This window comes from Ammodytes marinus (assembly GCF_949987685.1).
Source record: "Ammodytes marinus genome assembly, chromosome: 19".
Lineage (NCBI taxonomy): Eukaryota > Metazoa > Chordata > Actinopteri > Uranoscopiformes > Ammodytidae > Ammodytes > Ammodytes marinus.
Window position 1 is genome coordinate 8,750,550 of NC_137223.1, and position 20,976 is coordinate 8,771,525.

Genomic DNA, 20,976 nt, shown 5'->3' on the forward strand with positions numbered 1-20,976 from the left:
AAACGATGCACAACCAGAAGAGGTGACCGGACCCTGAGGAGGATGGTGGAGAAGGGCCGATTCCAGACCTTGGGGGACCTGCGGAAGCAGTGGACTGAGTCTGGAGTAGAAACATCCAGAGCCACCGTGCACAGGTGTGTGCAGGAAATGGGCTACAGGTGCCGCATTCCCCAGGTCAAGCCACTTTTGAACCAGAAACAGCGGCAGAAGCGCCTGACCTGGGCTACAGAGAAGCAGCACTGGACTGTTGCTCAGTGGTCCAAAGTACCTTTTTCGGATGAAAGCAAATTTTGCATGTCATTCGGAAATCGAGGTGCCAGAGTCTGGAGGAAGACTGGGGAGAAGGAAATGCCAAAATGCCTGAAGTCCAGTGTCAAGTACCCACAGTCAGTGATGGTCTGGGGTGCCATGTCAGCTGCTGGTGCTGACATGGCACCGGTTGGTCCACTGTGTTTTATCAAAGGCAGGGTCAATGCAGCTAGCTATCAGGAGATTTTGGAGCACTTCATGCTTCCATCTGCTGAAAAGCTTTATGGAGATGAAGATTTCATTTTTCAACAAGACCTGGCACCTGCTCACAGTGCCAAAACCACTGGTAAATGGTTTACTGACCATGGTATTACTGTGCTCAATTGGCCTGCCAACTCTCCTGACCTGAACCCCATAGAGAATCTGTGGGATATTGTGAAGAGGAAGTTGAGAGACACCAGACCCAACACTGTGGATGAGCTTAAGGCCGCTATCGAAGCATCCTGGGCCTCCATAACACCTCAGCAGTGCCACAGGCTGATTGCCTCCATGCCATGCCGCATTGAAGCAGTCATTTCTGCGAAAGGATTCCCGACCAAGTATTGAGTGCATAACTGAACATAATTATTTGAAGGTTGACTTTTTTGTATTAAAAACACTTTTCTTTTATTGGTCGGATGAAATATGCTAATTTTTTTGAGATAGGGATTTTTGTTTTTTTCTTTACTTTTTTGCCAAAATCATCAATATTAAAACAATACAAGGCTTGAACTACTTCAGTTGTGTGTAATGAATCTAAAATATATGAAAGTCTAATGTTTATCAGTACATTACAGAAAATATTGAACTTTATCACAATATGCTATTTATATGAGAAGGACCTGTAGAACGTAGGCTTTGGAACGTAAAACGCCCCCCTGTTCCGCAACAACAAGCTTGCTTGTACCACGACTGCTTGCATAACTACAACTGCCGAGTTTCTGGAAAGCTTTCCCGTGGGAGTATAATCATCATCATCATCATCATCTTCAACCGCTTATCCGAAATCGGGTCGCGGGGGCAGCAGCTTGAGCAGGGAACCCCAAACTTCCCTTTCCTGGGCCCAGGGCTGTACGCTTATTTTTTAAAGTGGTAGCACTGGTGCTAGCAAGCAAAAAAATTCGGTATGATCGAAAACTTGCATGACCCTAACCCTTGCATTTAGCTCTAATTACCTTTGAGCATGTCATCTTGGTTTTATTTGAGATTCTCTATGAATATGATATCCTAGTGTGCAGTAATAATTGTAGAAAAATTAATAGGGGTGCACTGATTGCAATTTAGACAAAAGAGTCTAACCTCCCAATGGCAATTTTTTTGCTGATTCAGAATTATTTCCCCCCATAGAACTATAAAAATAATGTCTATATCTATATATTTTTATAAACATATCATTATTATATTAGGCTAATAATAACAAACATTTCATTCTTTTAATGAAAACCATACTTTAAAACATTGAACATATAGCCTATTAAATGAATTAGTAAACATATTCATACAATTTAGGCCAATTTAAATAGGTTGTGTCAATTTTTGTTTAAATCATAGATAGTAAATAATAGGTTTAATAGGCTGTGAAGCGCTAACTTCCTGTTCTTACCTGCTTCAAAATAAAAGTCAACTCGCATTTGGCTAGTAACCGACTTTTATTGTGAAGGCGCACAGGAAATGTTCTGTTTGCACACGCACTAACTTGACTGTGTTAATGTAAAGAGAGCCGTCTCCTTCCTGTTTTTAACCGTTGGTGAAGTTAGACGCTATAATCGTCGCACAAGCACAGATCCCGAGCACACATCTTTCACCAGCCAAAGTGGAGGGTAGACTTAATAACTTACTTGCCTAAGACTACATTCACCCGCATTTGGAGAGTGTTAATAAGCAGTGTTGTGCATCGCTCCTCTGTGTCTCAAAGAGACAGCATCCGCTCATTAGCACTGGTGCGACTGGACTTGTATTCATCATCGCACGTGATCAATTTCAGTAGCAAATGCAATCAAAACTGTTGCACTGTACAGCCCTGCACAGGCCACATCAACCAGCTCTGACTGGGGGATCCCGAGGCGTTCCCAGGCCAGTGTGGAGATATAATCTCTCCACCTAGTCCTGGGTCTTCCCCGAGGCCTCCTTCCAGCTGGACGCTCCTGGAACACCTCCCTAGGGAGGCGCCCTGGGGGCATCCTTACCAGATGCCCGAACCACCTCAACTGGCTCCTTTCAACGCAAAGGAGTAGCGGCTCTGCCCCGAGTTCCTCACGAATGACTGAGCTTCTCAGCCTATCTCTAAGGGAGATGCCAGCCACCCTCCTGAGAAAGCCCATTTCGGCCGCTTGTACCCGCGATCTCGTTCTTTCGGTCATTACCCAGCCTTCATGACCATAGGTGAGGGTAGGAACAAAGATCGACCGGTAGATCGAAAGCTTTGCCTTACGACTCAGCTCTCTTTTCATCACAACAGTGCGGTAAAGCGTATGCAAAACCGCCCCTGCTGCTCCGATTCTCCGGTCAATCTCACGTTCCATTGTTCCCTCACTCGCAAACAAGACCCCGAGGTACTTGAACTCCTTCACTTGTGGTAAGGACTCATTCCCTACCTGTAGTAGACAATCCATCGGTTTCCTGCTGAGCACCATGGCCTCAGATTTAGAGGTGCTGATCCTCATCCCAACCGCTTCACACTCGGCTGCGAACCGATCCAATGAGAGCTGAAGGTCACAGGCCGATGATGCCATCAGAACCACATCATCCGCAAACAGCAGAGATGAGATCCTCAGCCCACCAAACTGCAACCCCTCCCCACCACGACTACGCCTTGATATCCTGTCCATGAATAGCACAAACAGGATTGGTGATAAAGCGCAGCCCTGGCGGAGGCCAACCCCCACCGGAAACGGGTCCGACTTACTACCGAGAACCCGTACACAGCTCTCGCTTTGAGCGTACAGAGATTGGATGGCCCTGAGAAGGGAACCCCTCACTCCATACTCCCGCAGCACCCCCCACAGTATCTCCCGGGGAACCCGGTCATAAGCCTTCTCCAGATCTACAAAACACATGTAGACTGGATGAGCAAACTAAAATAATATGTTAATGAAAACCGACCAATTGCGTCACTGGTCAGTGTATTTTGGAACAGACCTTAAAATCCCCCATTTTTCGAAATAAGCATCCCAGAAGAAACTGACATATTTGTCTTTTTGAAGCTTTTGTGTGCAGGGGCCTGTTTCACATACTCTGAGTTTAATCCTGCGCTCTGAGTTGGTAAACTCAGAGCGCGGGGTTGATGAGCAACTCTAAGTAAGCTTTAGCTTTATTTATATAGCGCCCTTCACAGACCAGGGTCACAAGGCGCTTCACAATACACATTTTATACATACACTCAAACACCGATAGCAGTAGCTGCCAAGCAAGGCGCTGTCTGAACCATTGGGAGCAATTTGGGGTTCAGTGTCTTGCCCAGGGACACTTCGACATGTGGGTAGGCGGGGAATCGAACTTCCGACCCTGCACTCCAGAGGCAGACTCCCTACCCACTTCGCCACTGCCGCCCCAAACTCTGGGTTTTCGGTTTCAGAACAGTGGATCAGCGTTGGGTTTATCAACTCTGAGCGTGTTCACTCTGGGTGGAGCATGTGCGTAAAAGCCATCGTCAATGGATCGCTGATAACATGATTCACCATGGAAACAGAAGAAACAAATGCTTGATCCTCCCACTTCTCCACTTCTCAAAAAAGAAAAAAAGAAATCTCCGCTCCTCCCACTGAGTTAGAAATATTAACGAATGAGCTTATGGTAGCCTATGGAGAAGAATTAACGGGATATTGTCTCATAACATGAACTAATCTCCTCGGCAATTCAGAAAAGAAAACAGAGCAAGCATTTTTTGTCAAGATAATCATACTCATATCAGCTGTAAAGTAATAAAGCTGGCGCGGCACAGCATTGCTGACAGTGTTTTATATTCACTGTATAATATGTTGGCAAGCTATAGCCTAATAGCCTACTGTGCAGTAAACAGAACAGACTGTCGCTTCTTTTAAATGGGGAGTGAAAGACATTAACATCAGACACATTAGGTGACAGTTTCCATTGAAGAGCCTGATTGATTTATTACCAGATCCATTTTCCTCAAGTGATCACAGTTTAAATGATTATATCATTGTTATATTCATATTAGGCTATTTAATGAGGCTCGTCTGTGACTTTAGGATCGCACAAGTAACGATCGCATGCAGCCGCAGCGTTACATGAATCCACCTGACATAAATCTGTTCAGTGGCATAGACGTTAAAAAACATACAATACAAATAGGTTTATTAATCTGAATGTAGAGCATGTCACGATGTTTAAGGTGGCCGCCTATATGAACAGACCGAGGGCTGAGAACAAGGCTACTGATCAGATAAATGATCGGTCAAACGTAAAATCATCAAGAAATGATAAAAACATCCCGATAGAGATTTCTATGGAGTGACTTTGCTTTAAACTGTACAGGGACGCGTGTGACAGTGACACTCTTTCTTCAGTTGGAGCTGCAGCGTAAAGTGAAAACAAACTCAGGGTAGGTCTAACCACCTCCCGAGCAGGTTAGACCCACGGCGTATGTTGCCGCAGTAACTGACTCTCGGTTGCGCTGAACCTGCTACCTGAAACGGAAAACCCAGAGTTTCCACTAACTCAGAGCGAACAAACTCTGGGTTGCCTCAAAACCAGCTACCTGAAACAGGCCCCTGGTAGGGACCCCAATAACCTAAAAAGTGTGCCCAAACACCGGAAAAGTCAGTTTTTCACGATATGTCCCCTTTAAGTAACATGTGACCACTAGTATATGATAAGCCTAGCTTTGAATGTGCTTTAATTAATGAAAACATTGATCAAACAGCTAAAAGAATACATTTGGAAGGAATATGTGTAAGAATTGATCAGTTTTGTAAGCCTGTGCTTTGAGCCATGTGTCATCCATTTAAACCTTTTCCCTTTGTCCCTCCACACAGGAGAGTTGGGTGGACTTTGAGCGATCAAAGCACTGGTTGTGCCTCCCAGTCGTCTGACAGAGCCCGCCTGAGGGTATAAAAGTCCTGAGCTGAAGCTGAAACATCAGTCTCGTCTGAGTACTCGCCTACACCAAAGGAGAGAGCTTCAAAGAACCCATAATGGGTGATTCAAAGCTCTGCCTTTTGCTGATCCTCAGCACAACTGCCTTGGCTTGTGAGTAGTTCTTAGAAAACATATTTGAATAACTGTCTTGGCATATTGTATTCTATTTGGCACATGATCACCCACTGTTTTGCTGCAAACATTTTCTAAAATGCATTAATTGTTGAATGTATGTGTTTTTAAAACTATGTTATGACAAGTAGAAATATTCTCAGAAAAAAGAGATTTGTGTGAAGACATCACAATCATGACCTGTGATGGATGTGTTAGTGTAGTTATACTATATTTTATTTTGTTCAACTGTCAGTTTGATTCCTTTTCAGTTGCATTAGAATTTCTAAAAAACTAATAATCTGACTTTTCCTGGAACAGTTGCCCAAGAAGAAGATCAGCCAACCTGCCTTTGTAAGTTACACTAAACTTCCTGCTGTGATCATGCTCATGTTAATGAGTTTAATTTTTGTGTTGACATCCAGTCTACACATTTACAATCATTTTACTTTATTATATTGTAGTAGTAAATTGATTGCTTTTAAAAACCAAATCTCTTCTTAACATTGATTTTCTCATCCAGTGGCCCAACGGTACAAGACTCTACACAAGTATGAATACCAATATGAAGCTGAATCTTTGAATGCCATCAATGGAGCCTCGCAGCTCAAGAACGGACCCAAGGCCTCTTGCAAGGTACAGGAAATATTTTCACAGTCATCTAAATTGAACTGATTTTTTCTTTCCATCTGACATGACATAATACAAACATGTACTTTTTCTCCCAGGTTGAAATTGAAGTTCCCCAAACCTGTAGTTACATCATCCGCACAACTGGCTGTAGCCTGAGTGAGGTGGTCGACATGGACGCAGAGGGCACCCCTGTGTTCGGTCCGGCAGCCGGCTCTGATGCCTTTGCAGCTGAAATGGAGAGGTACTTTACTTGTGAAAGTCCCTGATGTAGAAAACAATTTATCAATCTGATTTTTTTCGCACTGATAATTAAGTTTAAACATGACTCGTTTTCTTTTAGATATCCACTGAAGGTTGTAGTTGAGGGTGCGAACGATGTGAAACTGTACCCTGAAGATGGTGAGACAACAACCATCCTCAATTTCAAGAGGGGAATAATTTCTGCCCTGGCTGTGCCTCTGCTGGAAGAAGACCAGAACAAGAACATGGTACACTTAAAGAAAATACTTCTGCATACTTCATTACAACTATCAAAGTCAATCATATCGATATCTACATTTAAAAAAGATATTCTAAATAAACATTTTGTTCTTTATTTTTTCCATTTCAGCCCACCATCCATGGCAAGTGCAAGACCTCTTACACTGTCAACGCAAGAGAGGACATTGCAACTGACATCAGCCTCAACAGGGATCTGTCCAGATGCGACAAATTTGTACCAATGAGAGATCACACCAGTCCCCTGGCACTTATCTCTGGCATGGTAAGACAACCAAACCTCACTGTCCATGGTAGCAACAGGAACCTCTCAGACAAATAGAAAATAGGTATCACATCATTGTTAAAGAGGACAAAAGAAGGCACCACTTAGGAAACGTTATTTTGGAAGTGCCATGCATACTCTTTAACTCTTTAATTTCAATCGATCCACTAACAAATATTAAAATTATTTTCAGCACTACCCTCTTGCCCAGCTGGTGAGAAGCTCACAGACCTGCAACTACAAGTTTGACAATGAGCAGAAGCACATGACCTCTGCGTCCTGCACTGAAAAACACATTCTCCTTCCCTTCTCTCACAAGTAAGACCAACCTTGTACTAGACCCTATAAAATTCCCCCTTTTGTACATGTGTACAATGATACATCTTATACAAGAGAGCTGCTGTATTATTAACCATGGTTTGGCTTTCTACAGGGGAGAATATGGAGTTACCAATGTTGGAAAGCAAGAACTGAATCTGGTTGAGGTTACTGCTCACAACGACAGAGTCTTTGAACACAGTAAGTCCTTGTTTAATGTGTATTATTTGCTTTATTGTTGGCTGTTCAATAAAGGTTACATTTACTCATTATAACCCTGTTGCCTGTCTATCATAGGTGACATTGTCAAGGGTCTTCACATGGACGTTGTTGAGGACAGGAGTGTTGTCCAGGATAAAGATGCAGGTCTAAGCCTACTGAGAGAACTGGCCACTCTGCCCGAGACCGAAGGTGACAGGAGGGCCCACCTCTTCCACAAGCTGGTCACCATGGTGCGTGGCATGAAGACTGAGACCCTGACTCCCGCCATTCCTGAGGCTCTTGAAGTGTCCCGTGTCCTGACCTACCAGGTTCTGGCCCAGTGTGGAACCCCTGAGTGCAGCAGTGCCATCATGCAGATTCTCAGGACCTTTGACAGCTCTTCACTTGAGGTTGATGCCACCGTTTTTGCTTTGGGACTCATGTCCAATCCATCTGCCCTCCTGATCAATGACATGCTGGAGATGGCCAAATACAAACCCAGCAAGCCCATCATGTATGCCTTGAGCAATGTTGTCAAGAGGTGAGTAAAGTTAAGCATAGTTTATTCCAGGTTTAAGATCGAAAATAATATTTAAAAATGTTTCCTCTTTGTGTAAGATTTATTTTCAAACGTGATTGAATTGTAAAAAAAAATTATAATAATTATTATTCCACAGGTTTTACAAAGCTGAGGGTAAACTGATCCCTGAGATATTCTCTGTTGCTGAGTTCATGGCTGCCCAGCTGGGTGACTGTTCCGGTGACCAGGATAACACTTTCATGACACTGAGGGTAGGTATCTTAGCCAAAGGTGCAAATTGGATATCAATTAAAGGATTATTAAGCAGATGCACACCACTTCTGTCCTTGTATAAAATAACAATAATAATTCAGTTGATATTACATTCCATTTGGTTCCATTATTGGTTCTGTGCAAACAAGTAAAATATGCATTCTTAAACAGCACAAACAAAACCAAAGCGAGAAAAAAAAGTCGAAATGCATGCTCAATTAAAAGCAAAGACAGGGGAAGAATTAAATAAAATTTGAAAGATGGATAATTTAGAGAAGTGGGTTAAAACTGGCAATAAGAAACAACACATAAAAACCTGAATTCAAGTCTATTACCAAAGAATGTTTCAGTTTAGATTCTGCCCAATGAGAAAAAATATAAATTTTGTTTTGATTGTAGGTTATTGGAAACATGGCCCAAGCTGTTGGAGCTGCTGGTCCTGCACTCAGAGCTGCTGTGATCCAGTGTGTGAATCATCCTGAAGCTTCCCTGGCTGTGCAAGAAGCTGCCATCCAGGCATACAGGCTGACACCTGTCCCTGAAGAGGCAAGTTAAATTGTATAAAGGCTATTACAGATTATCTAAATAACGAATTCTACTGTATATTCATACTACTTTTGTTTACAGGGCAGAGAGGTTCTCATGCAGGTGCTTTTGGACGGTGCCAGTCCCATGCAGAAGCGCATTGCTGCATATTTGGTACTTATGAAGGACCCCCAACCCACTGAACTGGCCCAGCTGGCTGATGCCCTGCCCAATGAGCAGGACAAACAAGTCAAGAGCTTTGTGATCTCCCACATTACCAACATATTGTCCTCAACTGAGCCAGAGACCCAAGAGTAAGTGTGAAGCATTTGCAGCTTTATATTTATGTTTTTTGTTGCATTGATATTTGGTGCCCCCATTTCATCATCATTGGGTAACCTGTAACTTTCTTTGTTACAGACTGAGACAGAAGATTCGTGATGCACTGCAGGGTAATGAGATCGGGCCAATGATGGACTTCACCAAGTTTTCCCGCAACTACAAGATGGGATCTGTGGAGGGCAACATGATGTTTGATGATACCAGCTACCTGCCCAAGGAGGTCATGCTTGAAATGACTCTGAAGGCCTTTGGTTATGACATTGACATGATGGAGGTAAACATTTTGAGCAAATTTTGAATGCAAATGACAATTTGCAGAGTTCTGTGTAATAATTGTTATAAATGTGTCACCGTAACAGATTGGTATGGAGGGCAAAGGTTTTGAGCCAACTGTTGAAGCCCTGTTTGGAGAGAATGGCTTCTTCCCCGACACTGCCCTGAAGACAATGTACTTTGTCTCTGAGAACATGCCACTTAGAGTCAATGAGATCCTGCAGAACATGCTTCCTGCCATGAAGAAGGACAGGATGAAGAGACAGGTACTCAAACCAATCTATTTTGTGCACATTATAATATAATATTATGTCCACTGTAACAATGATAATCAATGTTTCCATAAGGGAAAAGGTTGTAATAGAGGGTTCATATCCATGTTTAGGCCTCCCATAACCTGATGAGGGACATCGGACGCAATCTCAACAAACTTGTGAGGGACATGAAGACAGCACAGTCTCCTGAGGCAATGATTTATCTGAGACTTTTGGGAAATGAGCTGGGATACCTGAAGACCAACGAAATGGAGGAGATGGCCTACTCCGCTGCCATGATGATTGACAGCATGATGAAGATGTTCCCTACCGATGTAAGGAAGTTGTTTGCTGTGCTTGAAAAAAAGATGTTGACGATGAAACAATGCATTGTATTCAAATGTGCTATCTGTATTCTTATTTGACACAGATTATGCAGGCACTGATGACCAAGGCTGACAACACAATCTTTGCCCACTACATCTTCATGGACAATGAATTCTTCCTGCCAACTGTCACTGGTGTGCCTCTGAGGATTGCACTGTCTGGTACTTTCACCCCTGGCATCAAGGGTGGACTTAGCATTGCTCGTGACATGGTAAATATCTTAAAAACTCTTTCCAAAAAACTTTTTGCAACTGTATGCTTTTCTACTAAACATAATCGAAACAACAAGTTACCTCTGTCAAATGTGTGTCCACAGAGCGAGGTTACCTTCATGCCATCTGCTGGCATTGAGTTTGTAACTCAGGTTGGCTCCCACCTCCCTGAATATGTCAACTCTGGATTAGAGATGCACACCAACATTTTCCACGAGAGTGGGCTTAGTGCCAAGATCTCCATGGGACAGGACAATCTTAAATTGACTATCCCTGCTCCAATGAGTCCTACAAAGCTCATCAAAATGACGTAAGTCTGAATTGAACAGATTATATATTGCAATTCTCTTAAACGCATGCAAAACCATTATAACCTGAAGTATAAAGCGGGAACTGTCATTTGACAAGGAAATGTTGAGGAGAGATGTTTGTAGCTTTTGAAATATACAAATAAATAATTTGCGTAAATTTTTTTTTAGGGGATCTTATTTCTGTGATTGCTTTACTACATTTGAATTAAAACAACCAAAGATAACAAACTTTTCTACATTTAATGTTTAGAAACACCCTAGTGGCAGTGACTGGATCAGAGGTTAAGACCATCCCCTCTATGCTGATGGACAAGGTTGATGTTCATGAGTGCACTCCCTTCTTCGCTGGAATGAAATATTGCACTGCTCTAGTGTACACAGATGCTTTCTCTCAGGAGACAGCCCCCTACTTCCCCTTCACAGGAGATAGCCAGTGAGCAAAACGTCATACACAAACAACAAATACTAATTCATTTTTTAAATGAATTCAGAATGGTGGCTGACTTTGGTTTGTCTAAATAGATTTGCTGTGGAGCTCCACCCCACTGGTGAGGTTACTGAGTACACTGCCACTGTTGCTTACGAGCTCCTCAAGGAGGGAGAAGAGGGTCGGCAGAAGGTTGACTCTGTGAAGTTCATTCTGAGGGCTGAAGGTAATGAATACTACTTAATGGACAGTGGGCACTATGGTAAAAATCAGTTTTATTTTAGAAAAAAGCTCTAAAGTTTAGGGGAGTTGTGTAATGTGCATTTTTTGGTTGGTCAACAGGTGCAGATCCCACTGAAGCTACAGCAATTGTGAAATATAACAGAAGGAAGAATGTCATCACAGCTGACGTCCAGATCCCTGACTACGATGTGGAGGCTGGACTCAGGCTTGGTGTTGTTAATGGAAACACCAAGGGAAAAGGAACTCACTCCATCTCTCTTGATTTAATAAACAAGAACATTCCTCAGCTTTCCTTGGTTGGCCGTGCCAAGTAAGAAGTCAACTATAACTTATCATGATATAACATTCATGTCACCCTCATCCTTGAGATTATACTAACTAATGTATTACTTTTTCAGTCTTGTTGCCATGAAGGAGGGTATGCTGCAAGTCCAACTACTTGTCCCCTTGATCAACGCTGATGCCACTGTCACAGCTAACATGAAACGTGATGAAGAATTGGAATTGGAGCTTAAGAGTGAAATCAAGGTCATGGACGCAACCTCTGAGCAGAAAATTGAAATTAAATATGGTAATGAAATTTCCAAGCAACCCTTTCCTTCAGAATATAACTCTGTAATAGTTCCATATGTCTTAAAAAATAAATAATTTAAAATAAGATTTTGAGGCAATGAAACATTTACAAGACATGTATGGTTTTATTAAGGCATCTCTGGTTGATTATTATTTATTTACTCATTCATTTATTTATGGAGTAACTTTATCTCCAGCCTTACTATTAATTGTATTCATTGAAAAAGTTCTGTCATGTCTAAGGAATCATTTCATTGTTCTCTACTGTATCAGACACCACCAAGATTGAAGTTGAGTTCAAGTCTGATGTGAACACTGAGACCGCTAAATTACCATATGGTGATCTGGTTGACAAGTATGGCAACCAAGTTCTTGACATGCCTGTGGGACAGACCGACATGAAGGTCCGTCACATCTTCATGAAGTTTGTGGAGGTATGAATCTTGAATTAAGCAAATATTATTCTGATTTAATTGACATTTTAAGAAATTAATCATGCAATACAACCTGTTTTGCTTTCTTCTTAGGCGGCAAACAACTACATGGAAAAGTATGGTGCTGATATCCCTTACATTCAGAACTTTAGAGTGCCTGATATGCCTGAGATTTCCCTGCCAGAGACCTTGTTCCTAAATGCGTAAGTCTGAAGTCTTCCAAGAATTTGTTTTCTATTAACTGAATATTTTTTCAAAATATTTATGCATTTTACTTTTGTCTTTTTAACAGTGAGGCAAAGGCTGTCTACTACTTCAACAATGAGCACTTCACCATCGCTATCCCTGTCCCTCTTGGAGGAAAGTCAACAGAAGAGATGAACTTCCCAGCAGCATTGACAACACCTAGGGTGTCTCTTCCCCAGTTTGGATTGGAGATTGTCTCCATGGAGGTTCCTATCCCAGAGCTTGTTGTCCCTGAGAGCCTCACCCTGTCTATTCCTCTTTTTGGCAAAGCAGAGCTATCGACTCTGATGAGGAGCAACCTATACAACATGGAGGCTTCAATGGCTGCCGGCAAAGATGTTTTGGAGACACCAAGCTACTCTGCCGAGTTTGATGTGAAAGGAACCTCCCCTCTTGACATCCTCTCAATAAAGATGAAAGGTATTTCATTAAATATAAATGTTTTTCCTTCTCATGATTATTTAATCTTTAAAATTATGTTTTGTTCATTATTTGTATCAGCTATCAATATATATATTTTTTTCATTTAGGGTCCGGAATGTTGGCCACCACTGATTCTATCAAAGTCCAGTTGGAAAGCTCGTTGGCTCATAAATTCATTGATGCCAGCCTTAGTATTGTTGAGGATGCAACCATCACTGACAAAATCAATTTGAAATCAAGCAGCAAGTTTGAAGTCACAAGCCCACTTGGTCTCTCTATTGTACTGGAGCACACAGGTATGTCTGGAATCAACACTGAAGAATTGTCTGGTGAGAACAACTTTAAGGGAATGTTCAATGCTGGACCAATGTATGGCAAGACCATTTCATCCCAGACATTCACCATCTTCCCATTCAAGCCAGAAACAAAGATTGATTCTACTATTGAGCTTCACTCCACAATTGTTGATGCCAAGAACACAATTGCAGCAAGTCTTGCCAATGGTGAATTCTCCCTTTTGTCTAACACCAATGCCTTTGAAGACATGTTGACTCATGTTGCTGAGCTCTCCTTTAAAGACAGCAAGCTGTCCCTGAAATGTGATGCAAATGCCCTTGCTCTTGGTATGAAGCTGCGTAACCAGGCTGAAGCCTCTGTTGGTGCCGGCGAAGTTGTCATGAGAGTGGAAACAAATGCAGACCACTCTGAAGACCGGGTTTATTCTCTGTTGACTGCCACTCTTGATGTTAATGGTCTAACAATTAACAGTGATGCCACCATGAAGCTTCTTGAGAATGAGGCTACTCACAAGGCTACCCTGAGAATGAACCATGATGGTTTGACAACAAGTGGAACAACCACCCTCCAGAGCCCCCTGGCCCTGGAAAACACCTTCAACGCTGGGCTTGATGCTTCCAAGGCTACTCTTTCCATTACCAACAAGGCTGCAATGAATGACATCAAGATTGATAATGCCAACACTTTGACCATTACTCTTTCTAGCCTTGACTTCAACTCAAAGGCTGAAGCCATTGCAAGTGAGTATGCCTCTTACACTCATGATATCACCATCGACATGAAACCCTACACTGTTGCTGCCACTGTTAATAACAACATGAAGCTTCTGGCAGCCAACTTCATTAATGAGGCTCAGCTGAAGGCAGAGCTTTACAAAATGGACATCACTGGCAGCCTGAAAGCCATCTATGGTGAGGAAGAAATCAAGCATATCTATCAAGTCAACTATGCTGATATGACCGCTATTGCAAAATGCAGCACTACTGGAAAGCTCTTTGGAACTCACATGAGCCACAATGCCGAGCTTGAAGTTGTTGGTCTTGCTGCCAGAATCACCAACGATGCCCGCTTCAACTCACAAGCAATGCGCTTTGACCACACCATCCGTTGCAGTATTGTGCCCTTTGATTTCAACCTTGATGCCATTTTCAATGCTGATGGAGACATGACCATGTATGGTAAGCACAGCGCACAGCTTTACGGCAAATTCCTCCTGAAAGCACAACCCCTGGCTTTTGCTAGTTCACATGAATGCAGAGCATCAGTAACCCAGCAGCTGGAAAACGGTTTCTCCCTTGAAACCACATTTGACAACAGGATGGATAACGTTCTGTCACTCCAAGAGCAGAAGACCAGTTTTAGAATGAAGTCTAAAGTAAATGAGCATGCCTTAAACCAGGATATGAGTCTTTACAACACTGCTGAGAGAACTGGAGTTGAGGTTTCTGGCACCATCCTTACAAACTTCCTCAACACAGACACCACAGAGAACCAGGAATTCACCATCTCTGGCTTCCTCAAGTATGACAAGAGCACAGAGAGTCATGTGATTCAATTCCCTCTTATGGAAAATCTGCCTGTCGTCTTGGAAAGCATCAAGGGCTTTGTTGTGAATGTTGCAGAGGCACTGCAAAACTACATCAACAATGAAGAAATAAGGGCTAAACTTGAAGCTCTCCCCCAGCATGTAACTGACTTAATTTCTCAACTGAATATAGAAGGAAGCATGATTCAGCTGAAGGAATATTTCAATGATTTTACCCAAGAATATGTCATCTCCATGGAAGATGTGGAAGCCTCTTTGACTAACCTGAAGGTAAATGTTGAGAAACTATTGGCTGATTTAACTGTTTACATCAAACACTTTGCTGGTATGATGAAGGAGATCATTGTTAGTGGGACCCTGCCTGAAACCCTTATCCAGAAGATCCAGGAACAGCTGAATGCTATTAACGAGGAGTATAACATTAAGGCTCTGGTTGTGTTTGTGATTGATACCATGAAGGAGATGATCCAGCAGTTTGACCTGGAAAAACTGAAGGGCAGCAGCATTGCATTCCTGCATGATATTGATGCCAAGTATGCAATCAAGGACACACTAGAGAGAATCATGAGTGACATTAAACAAACAATTGAGAACTTTGACATGCAACACTTGATTGATGACCTAAAAGCTTTCATTTCATCCTACAACTTTGAAGCTATCATTGAGGGACTTGTGAACAAGATCCCCACAGAGATGTTCAGCGACATTACAGATAATGTTAAACAATTAATTCAAGACTTTGACATCCTTGGCAAGATCAACGCAGTCTATGCCAAGATGAGAGAATTGATTGTCAAGTTTGAAGCTGACAAAAAGGTTCAAGCCCTCTTGGAAAAGGCTGTGGAGCTCATCAAGCAGTTCAAAATTGAAGAAACCGTCACGGCTGTATTTCAAATGGTGAAGGATGCAGAAATCCCGACCAAATTCATGCAAGCCTTCCAGGATGCTATCAACTACCTGAAAACAACTGAGGTTAAAGACATAATTGAAAAACTCAACATGGCTATTGAAACTATTGTTCAGAAGCTGAATTCATTGGATTATAATGACTTTGTTGATCATGTCAATCAAGTTATTGCTGAGTACACCGTTTATGTGAATGAGCTGATCAGGACTCTTGAAATCCCACAGAAACTTGAGGCAACAAAAGATCTCTTCAACCTAGTTTCATCCTCTTTTAGAGCATTCGTAGAAAGCCTGAGAGAAATCAAAGTTGCAGAAATGATTAAGTCAGTTAAGGACATCACTGACCAAGTTGTGTTTGATAACCTTAGGGGTGTTGCTGAATTTATAAAACAGGACCTTACAAATCTGGATGTGAAAGCTGTGATAACCTCTTATTTGAACATCTTGAGCAAATACTACACAGGAGTCTTAACCATCATCACTAAAGTTTTCACCAATATGGTTGAGATTATTAAGAATGTGGCACCTGAGCAAAAAATCTTCAGCGAGATTCAACAAATTATTGATGGGCTCATTACTGAACTGAAGACAGTTGAGTTGAATATGCCATCCTTCATCTTTCCCTTAACTGATCTTGTTGTGCCTTCAATGAAACTCAGCATGGATAAGCTTGGAGAGTTTGAAATCCCAACACAGCTGGACATCCCTGAGTTCACTATCCTGAGCTTCCACACTGTGCAAGCCACCACAATTTCCTTTGATGACATCAAGCAGAGAATAATTGAATTTATTGATTTCATTGTGAACTTTGAGATCAAAATGCCTGATATGGAGGCTTTCTTTGGAGAACTGACTGTGAACTACCTTCCAGCAATGCCGGAAATTACCTTCCCAGAATTCACTCTTCCTGAGTTCTCATTCCCTATCATCCCACAAGTTCCTGTAGAAAAGCTTGTTAAGTCTCTTCAGGTTCCAGAGTTCAAGCTGCCAACCATTCCAAGTGAGATCATGGTCCCATGCTTTGGTAAACTCTATGGTGAGATTAGATTTCACACTCCCATCTACTCAGTGAAGACATCTGCTGAATTTCAGAACTCCACCGAGAATGAACTGACACCTACATTCACTGGATTCCTTACTTCCCAGGCCACATCTGAAAGTTTTGAAATTCTTAATTACAAACTTGACTCCACTGCTCGCATTGCAATCCCCAAAATGAGTCGTGTTGTCCTTGCAGAGACTCTTAAATTGAACCATGTGCTTCTTGGAGTGGAACATCAGGCATCTGTAACTCTGTATGGCCCATCAGCACAGGCCCAGGCCAAAACTACCATTAAGGTTACAACTTCACCTTATTCTGCTGATTTCATGAACACTGCCTTTATTGCTATGGAAGGAGGAATGTCTGCCTCTCTTGATACAACTTACACTCATTTAGTAAACCTCCCACTCTTCAATATCAGACATGAGGCCACTGCAACGCAGAAAGCAATTGCTCGCCTGGATGGCTACACCTTCACCCTAACTCTTGACAATTCAGGCAACGGAAAGTTGAATGATAATGATGGCAACCACAAGAGCAACATGCAGTTTTCACTAACTCCCAGCATTGCCACTCTAACTTTCTCAGGTGACACAGACTCTACTATCTTGAAGATGAAACAGCAAATTACTGCTGAATCAGGCACCCTTTCCTATGTCAAGTTCAATATCCGAAATGAGGCAGAGGCACCAATTATCAAGAACAGTCTTGTTTTGGCATCTGGACATGCCAACCTTTATGATATGAAGGTTGAGTTTAAAGCAAACCATGACACAGAACTGTATGGTGCAGTCAGTGGAGTCCTGTCCAATGGAGTCAACATTGTGGCCCGTCCTGTTGAGTTTGTCATTGAATTCCAAAACAAAGGAAATACCAAGGTCAACATGTTTGAAACACTGATTGCTAAAATAGATCTGCAGAATGATTACTCAGCCACCTTCAACCGCAACAGCCAACAAATGAACACAGTGGCTCTGGCTCGTCTTAATCAGTACAAAATGTTCTACAACTTCACTGTTGACAATAATGACAATGAGGCTGGCATCTTTGTTGCCATGGAGAATGAGGCCAATCTTGACTTCCTGACATCCCCCATCAGCATTCCAGAGATTGACCTGCCTTTTGTTGACTTCCGTACTCCAGCTATCAGTGATCTGAACTTGTATGAGCAGACTGGATTGCAGAACATTTTGACTACTACTGAGCAGTCTGTGAATATGGATGCCAAGGTTGTTTACCAGAAAAGCAAAGCTGCCCCCCTTGTCGATATGATGGGTCTAATCCAGATTCCTTCTGTGGGTAACATGATCACAGAGCTTTCTTTCAAGTCTGCCATCATCAATCTGAATGTCAATGCTGGTCTGTATGCTGAGGATGATTTCATTTTCCGTCTAGGAGCTACCACAGCCTCTGTGTGTGAGGCTCTTAAAGCCAAACTTGATGGCACCACAAGTCTGACCACCAAGAGAGGAATCAAATTGGCCAATTCCCTGTCCCTTGAAAATCTTCACATTGAAGGCACTCATGACAGCACCATCAGTATGAGTAGTGAGACTTTTGAAACTGCTGTCTCTGTGGCTACTGTTGCAAAGATTGCACTGCCTATCTTCAACCTGGAAGCAAACCAAAATCTTGTTGCAGACACCAAAACCAAAGCAAATGCTGTCTCCACCTTAAGGATGGTGGCTGATTTCAACATCCCTGTGATTAAGGCAGTTGGAAAGGCAGAGGCAGACCACAGTCTGAAGATAGATGGAACCTTTGAGTATGTTTCCATGGAGTCATCCACTAAGGCAAACATGGATGCCACAGTGCTTGAAGACTATCTAGCTTTGGGAGTCCTGGATAATGACATCAATCTGTATCTGAATCATGATGGATTACGCTCCACCTCCAAGGTTATTGCTGATGCCAAGCTTAACCATGGCACCACCAAAGTAATTGGCATGGATGTTAATGAGAATCTTGCTGTTGAAGCCTCCCTGAGCCGTGTGTATGCAGTGCTAAAGTATACTGGTAACAACGAGGCAAACCTGTTTGATTTCAACACCAATGGAAAGCATGTTGTCCAGGCAACTGTTGACCTTGCACCAGCCTCCTCCCTGACTGCTGACATTGAGATTGATATCAATCAGCCAAGTAGCCTGGGTGAATTCACCATCTTTGAGAAAACTGTTGCTGATGTGACAACCACAAAGCAGAAGATCTCTACAAATGCAATGTTGGTCCTTGGCCCACTGTACACCACAAACCTGTTTACTGAAGTAGAGGGCAATGCTCCTGTATTCAAAACCACCTACAAGTCCTCTGCCAACTCTCTGATGGGGCTCCTGGAATATGGCCTGGATGGTGAGTTGATGAAATTCCCATTACATATTTATTTTTTTGATGTTGCAAGCATTGCTGTGCACTCAATCTTACAAATATTTTTTCTTTCAATAGCTGACACTACTGCAAACTTTGAGAACAGAGCTCTGAATGTGATAAGCAAGGTTGTCCTGAATCATGCTGACTTTACCATGGATGTCAACCATGTCATTACCCAAGCCTTGAGGTAATATTCTGTGTTTGTTTTTACAACATAGGTTAAATAGTTACTTATGATATTCCAGGTTAAAACTAAACAACGCTTACTCTTCACACTTTCTTTAGGATGAAGCGTCAGGCTGATGACAGGTAAATGTTCGATATATTTTCTCCAACTATATTTCCATCTTGATCATTTATTTTAATGTGTTTAAATCAGATTCCTTCATATTTATTTTTAATTTGAAATGCTTTCTTTCTCTTTCAGTTCCTCTCGCCATACCCTGAATGTGGACATAACCAGCCCTACTTTCACTGATGCAAACCTTCGTTATGCTGCTCTCAGAGATGGTATTAGTGCCTCAGTATCTACCCCATCCACTGGCTTCCTGGGACTTCAGTTCAATGGCAGAGTCCCATCTCAAATGAGTGCAAGATTATTTGGTCGTTACCCTGTGAGTATCATTAACATTACCTCTTTGAATATAACTGAAAGTTAAACTAACAACAAAAAAAGCCAAAACAATATTTTATTTTATTCTGTTCGACAGTCCACCCCAGATGTTGATGTTGACATCTTGGTCATCAAATCATCTACTAAGGATGCTGACAAGATGAACCTGCATGTTGCCTACAACATGGAGGCACCGAAAGTTATGCTCAATGAACTCAAGACAAGACTCCCTTCCATCATCTCCACATTCACAATGTTTGCTGACAAGTACCAGATCACAAGTAAAGTAGAGGAGTTGAGGGACACTGTTGTTAACCGCATCAGCGAGGCCTATAATGCTGCAGTCAACTATGATGCTCAAATGAGCCAGCTGTCAATCTTCTTCAGGAACGTCATTGTCCAGTACCAAGAGACTATCCAGGTCTTCCTGGATGCAGTCATCAAGGTCTTGAGAGAGACCCGGTTCAAGGTACCTGGGTCTGATGAGATGACCACTCTCCCTGAGGTCCTAAAGAAGCTGACCAGCAGCATTAGTGCTATGCTAGAGATCACCATCCAGAGTATCTACGAGAACATGGAGGTCTACTATAACTCTTTTGTTGAGAGGATCAGTAGTATCAAGTTGCGCATGCCAGTAGGTGATGCAATCACTGGAGGCCAAATCTTTGATCAGGTCAAAACAAGTTTCAAGAATATCTGTGATGAACTGGTGGACTTTGTGAAAAATATGGAGAGTATTGACACAATGTTAGTGAAGCTTGGTGAGACCCTGAAGGCTATTGTTGAGAAATCCCAGGAGTTTGTTGACTCTGTTCAGTCTGACTATTTAGATGCAGTGTTCATCAACATCAATTTGCTCTATCGTAACCTTGTTACAGTCATGAAGAATGTTGCAGATCAGATCTCTGCCCTAAATATGGAGGGACTCAACAATGCAGCTGAGTACATTATAGACATGTTTGTTTATGTAGTGGACCAGTTCAATAACACAGTTTATGGTTTCCTCCAGCAAGCTTCAGAGGAAGCTCAAGCCTATATAAAAGTTATTGATGGAAGGTTGGAGATTGAGCTTCCATTTGCCATCCAACAGGCCTAAGTCTATATGAAACACTATCATCTGTATATGCTGGGAAGGAGTATGGACAATTATCTCTCGAACCATATTTATAACATTGAGTTTAACAGAAAAACCTGTTTAACCATTTTAATCTAGAGAGTTTATTGTGCAACCATATTGAAAATGTAAAGTTTTACTGAACACACCTTGTAAAGACTGAAAAACACCAATAAAATGCATTAATGCAATCTGTCAATGTCTGATCTCCTGCTTCATGATGTCTTAGTTTTAAAG

The 20,976-nt window shown here is 42.1% G+C and overlaps 1 protein-coding gene across 1 annotated transcript; it reads left to right on the top strand.

The window, feature by feature from the left end:
• Positions 1 to 5,441: 5,441 nt before the first annotated feature.
• On the top strand, positions 5,442 to 20,721 carry LOC307266262 (apolipoprotein B-100-like; the record flags this gene model as incomplete). The annotated part of the gene is made up of 29 exons (XM_080048238.1): positions 5,442 to 5,496; positions 5,818 to 5,850; positions 6,020 to 6,132; positions 6,225 to 6,370; positions 6,470 to 6,617; positions 6,740 to 6,892; positions 7,086 to 7,210; positions 7,326 to 7,411; positions 7,508 to 7,952; positions 8,089 to 8,203; positions 8,604 to 8,750; positions 8,832 to 9,043; positions 9,150 to 9,345; positions 9,431 to 9,610; positions 9,730 to 9,933; positions 10,029 to 10,196; positions 10,302 to 10,507; positions 10,759 to 10,941; positions 11,031 to 11,161; positions 11,278 to 11,488; positions 11,577 to 11,749; positions 12,025 to 12,185; positions 12,279 to 12,388; positions 12,478 to 12,851; positions 12,962 to 18,994; positions 19,088 to 19,199; positions 19,298 to 19,321; positions 19,440 to 19,626; positions 19,723 to 20,721. 29 exons carry the CDS (start codon positions 5,442 to 5,444, stop codon positions 20,719 to 20,721), a joined length of 11,430 nt encoding a protein of 3,809 aa, XP_079904364.1.
• Between the last annotated feature and the right edge of the window lie 255 nt (positions 20,722 to 20,976).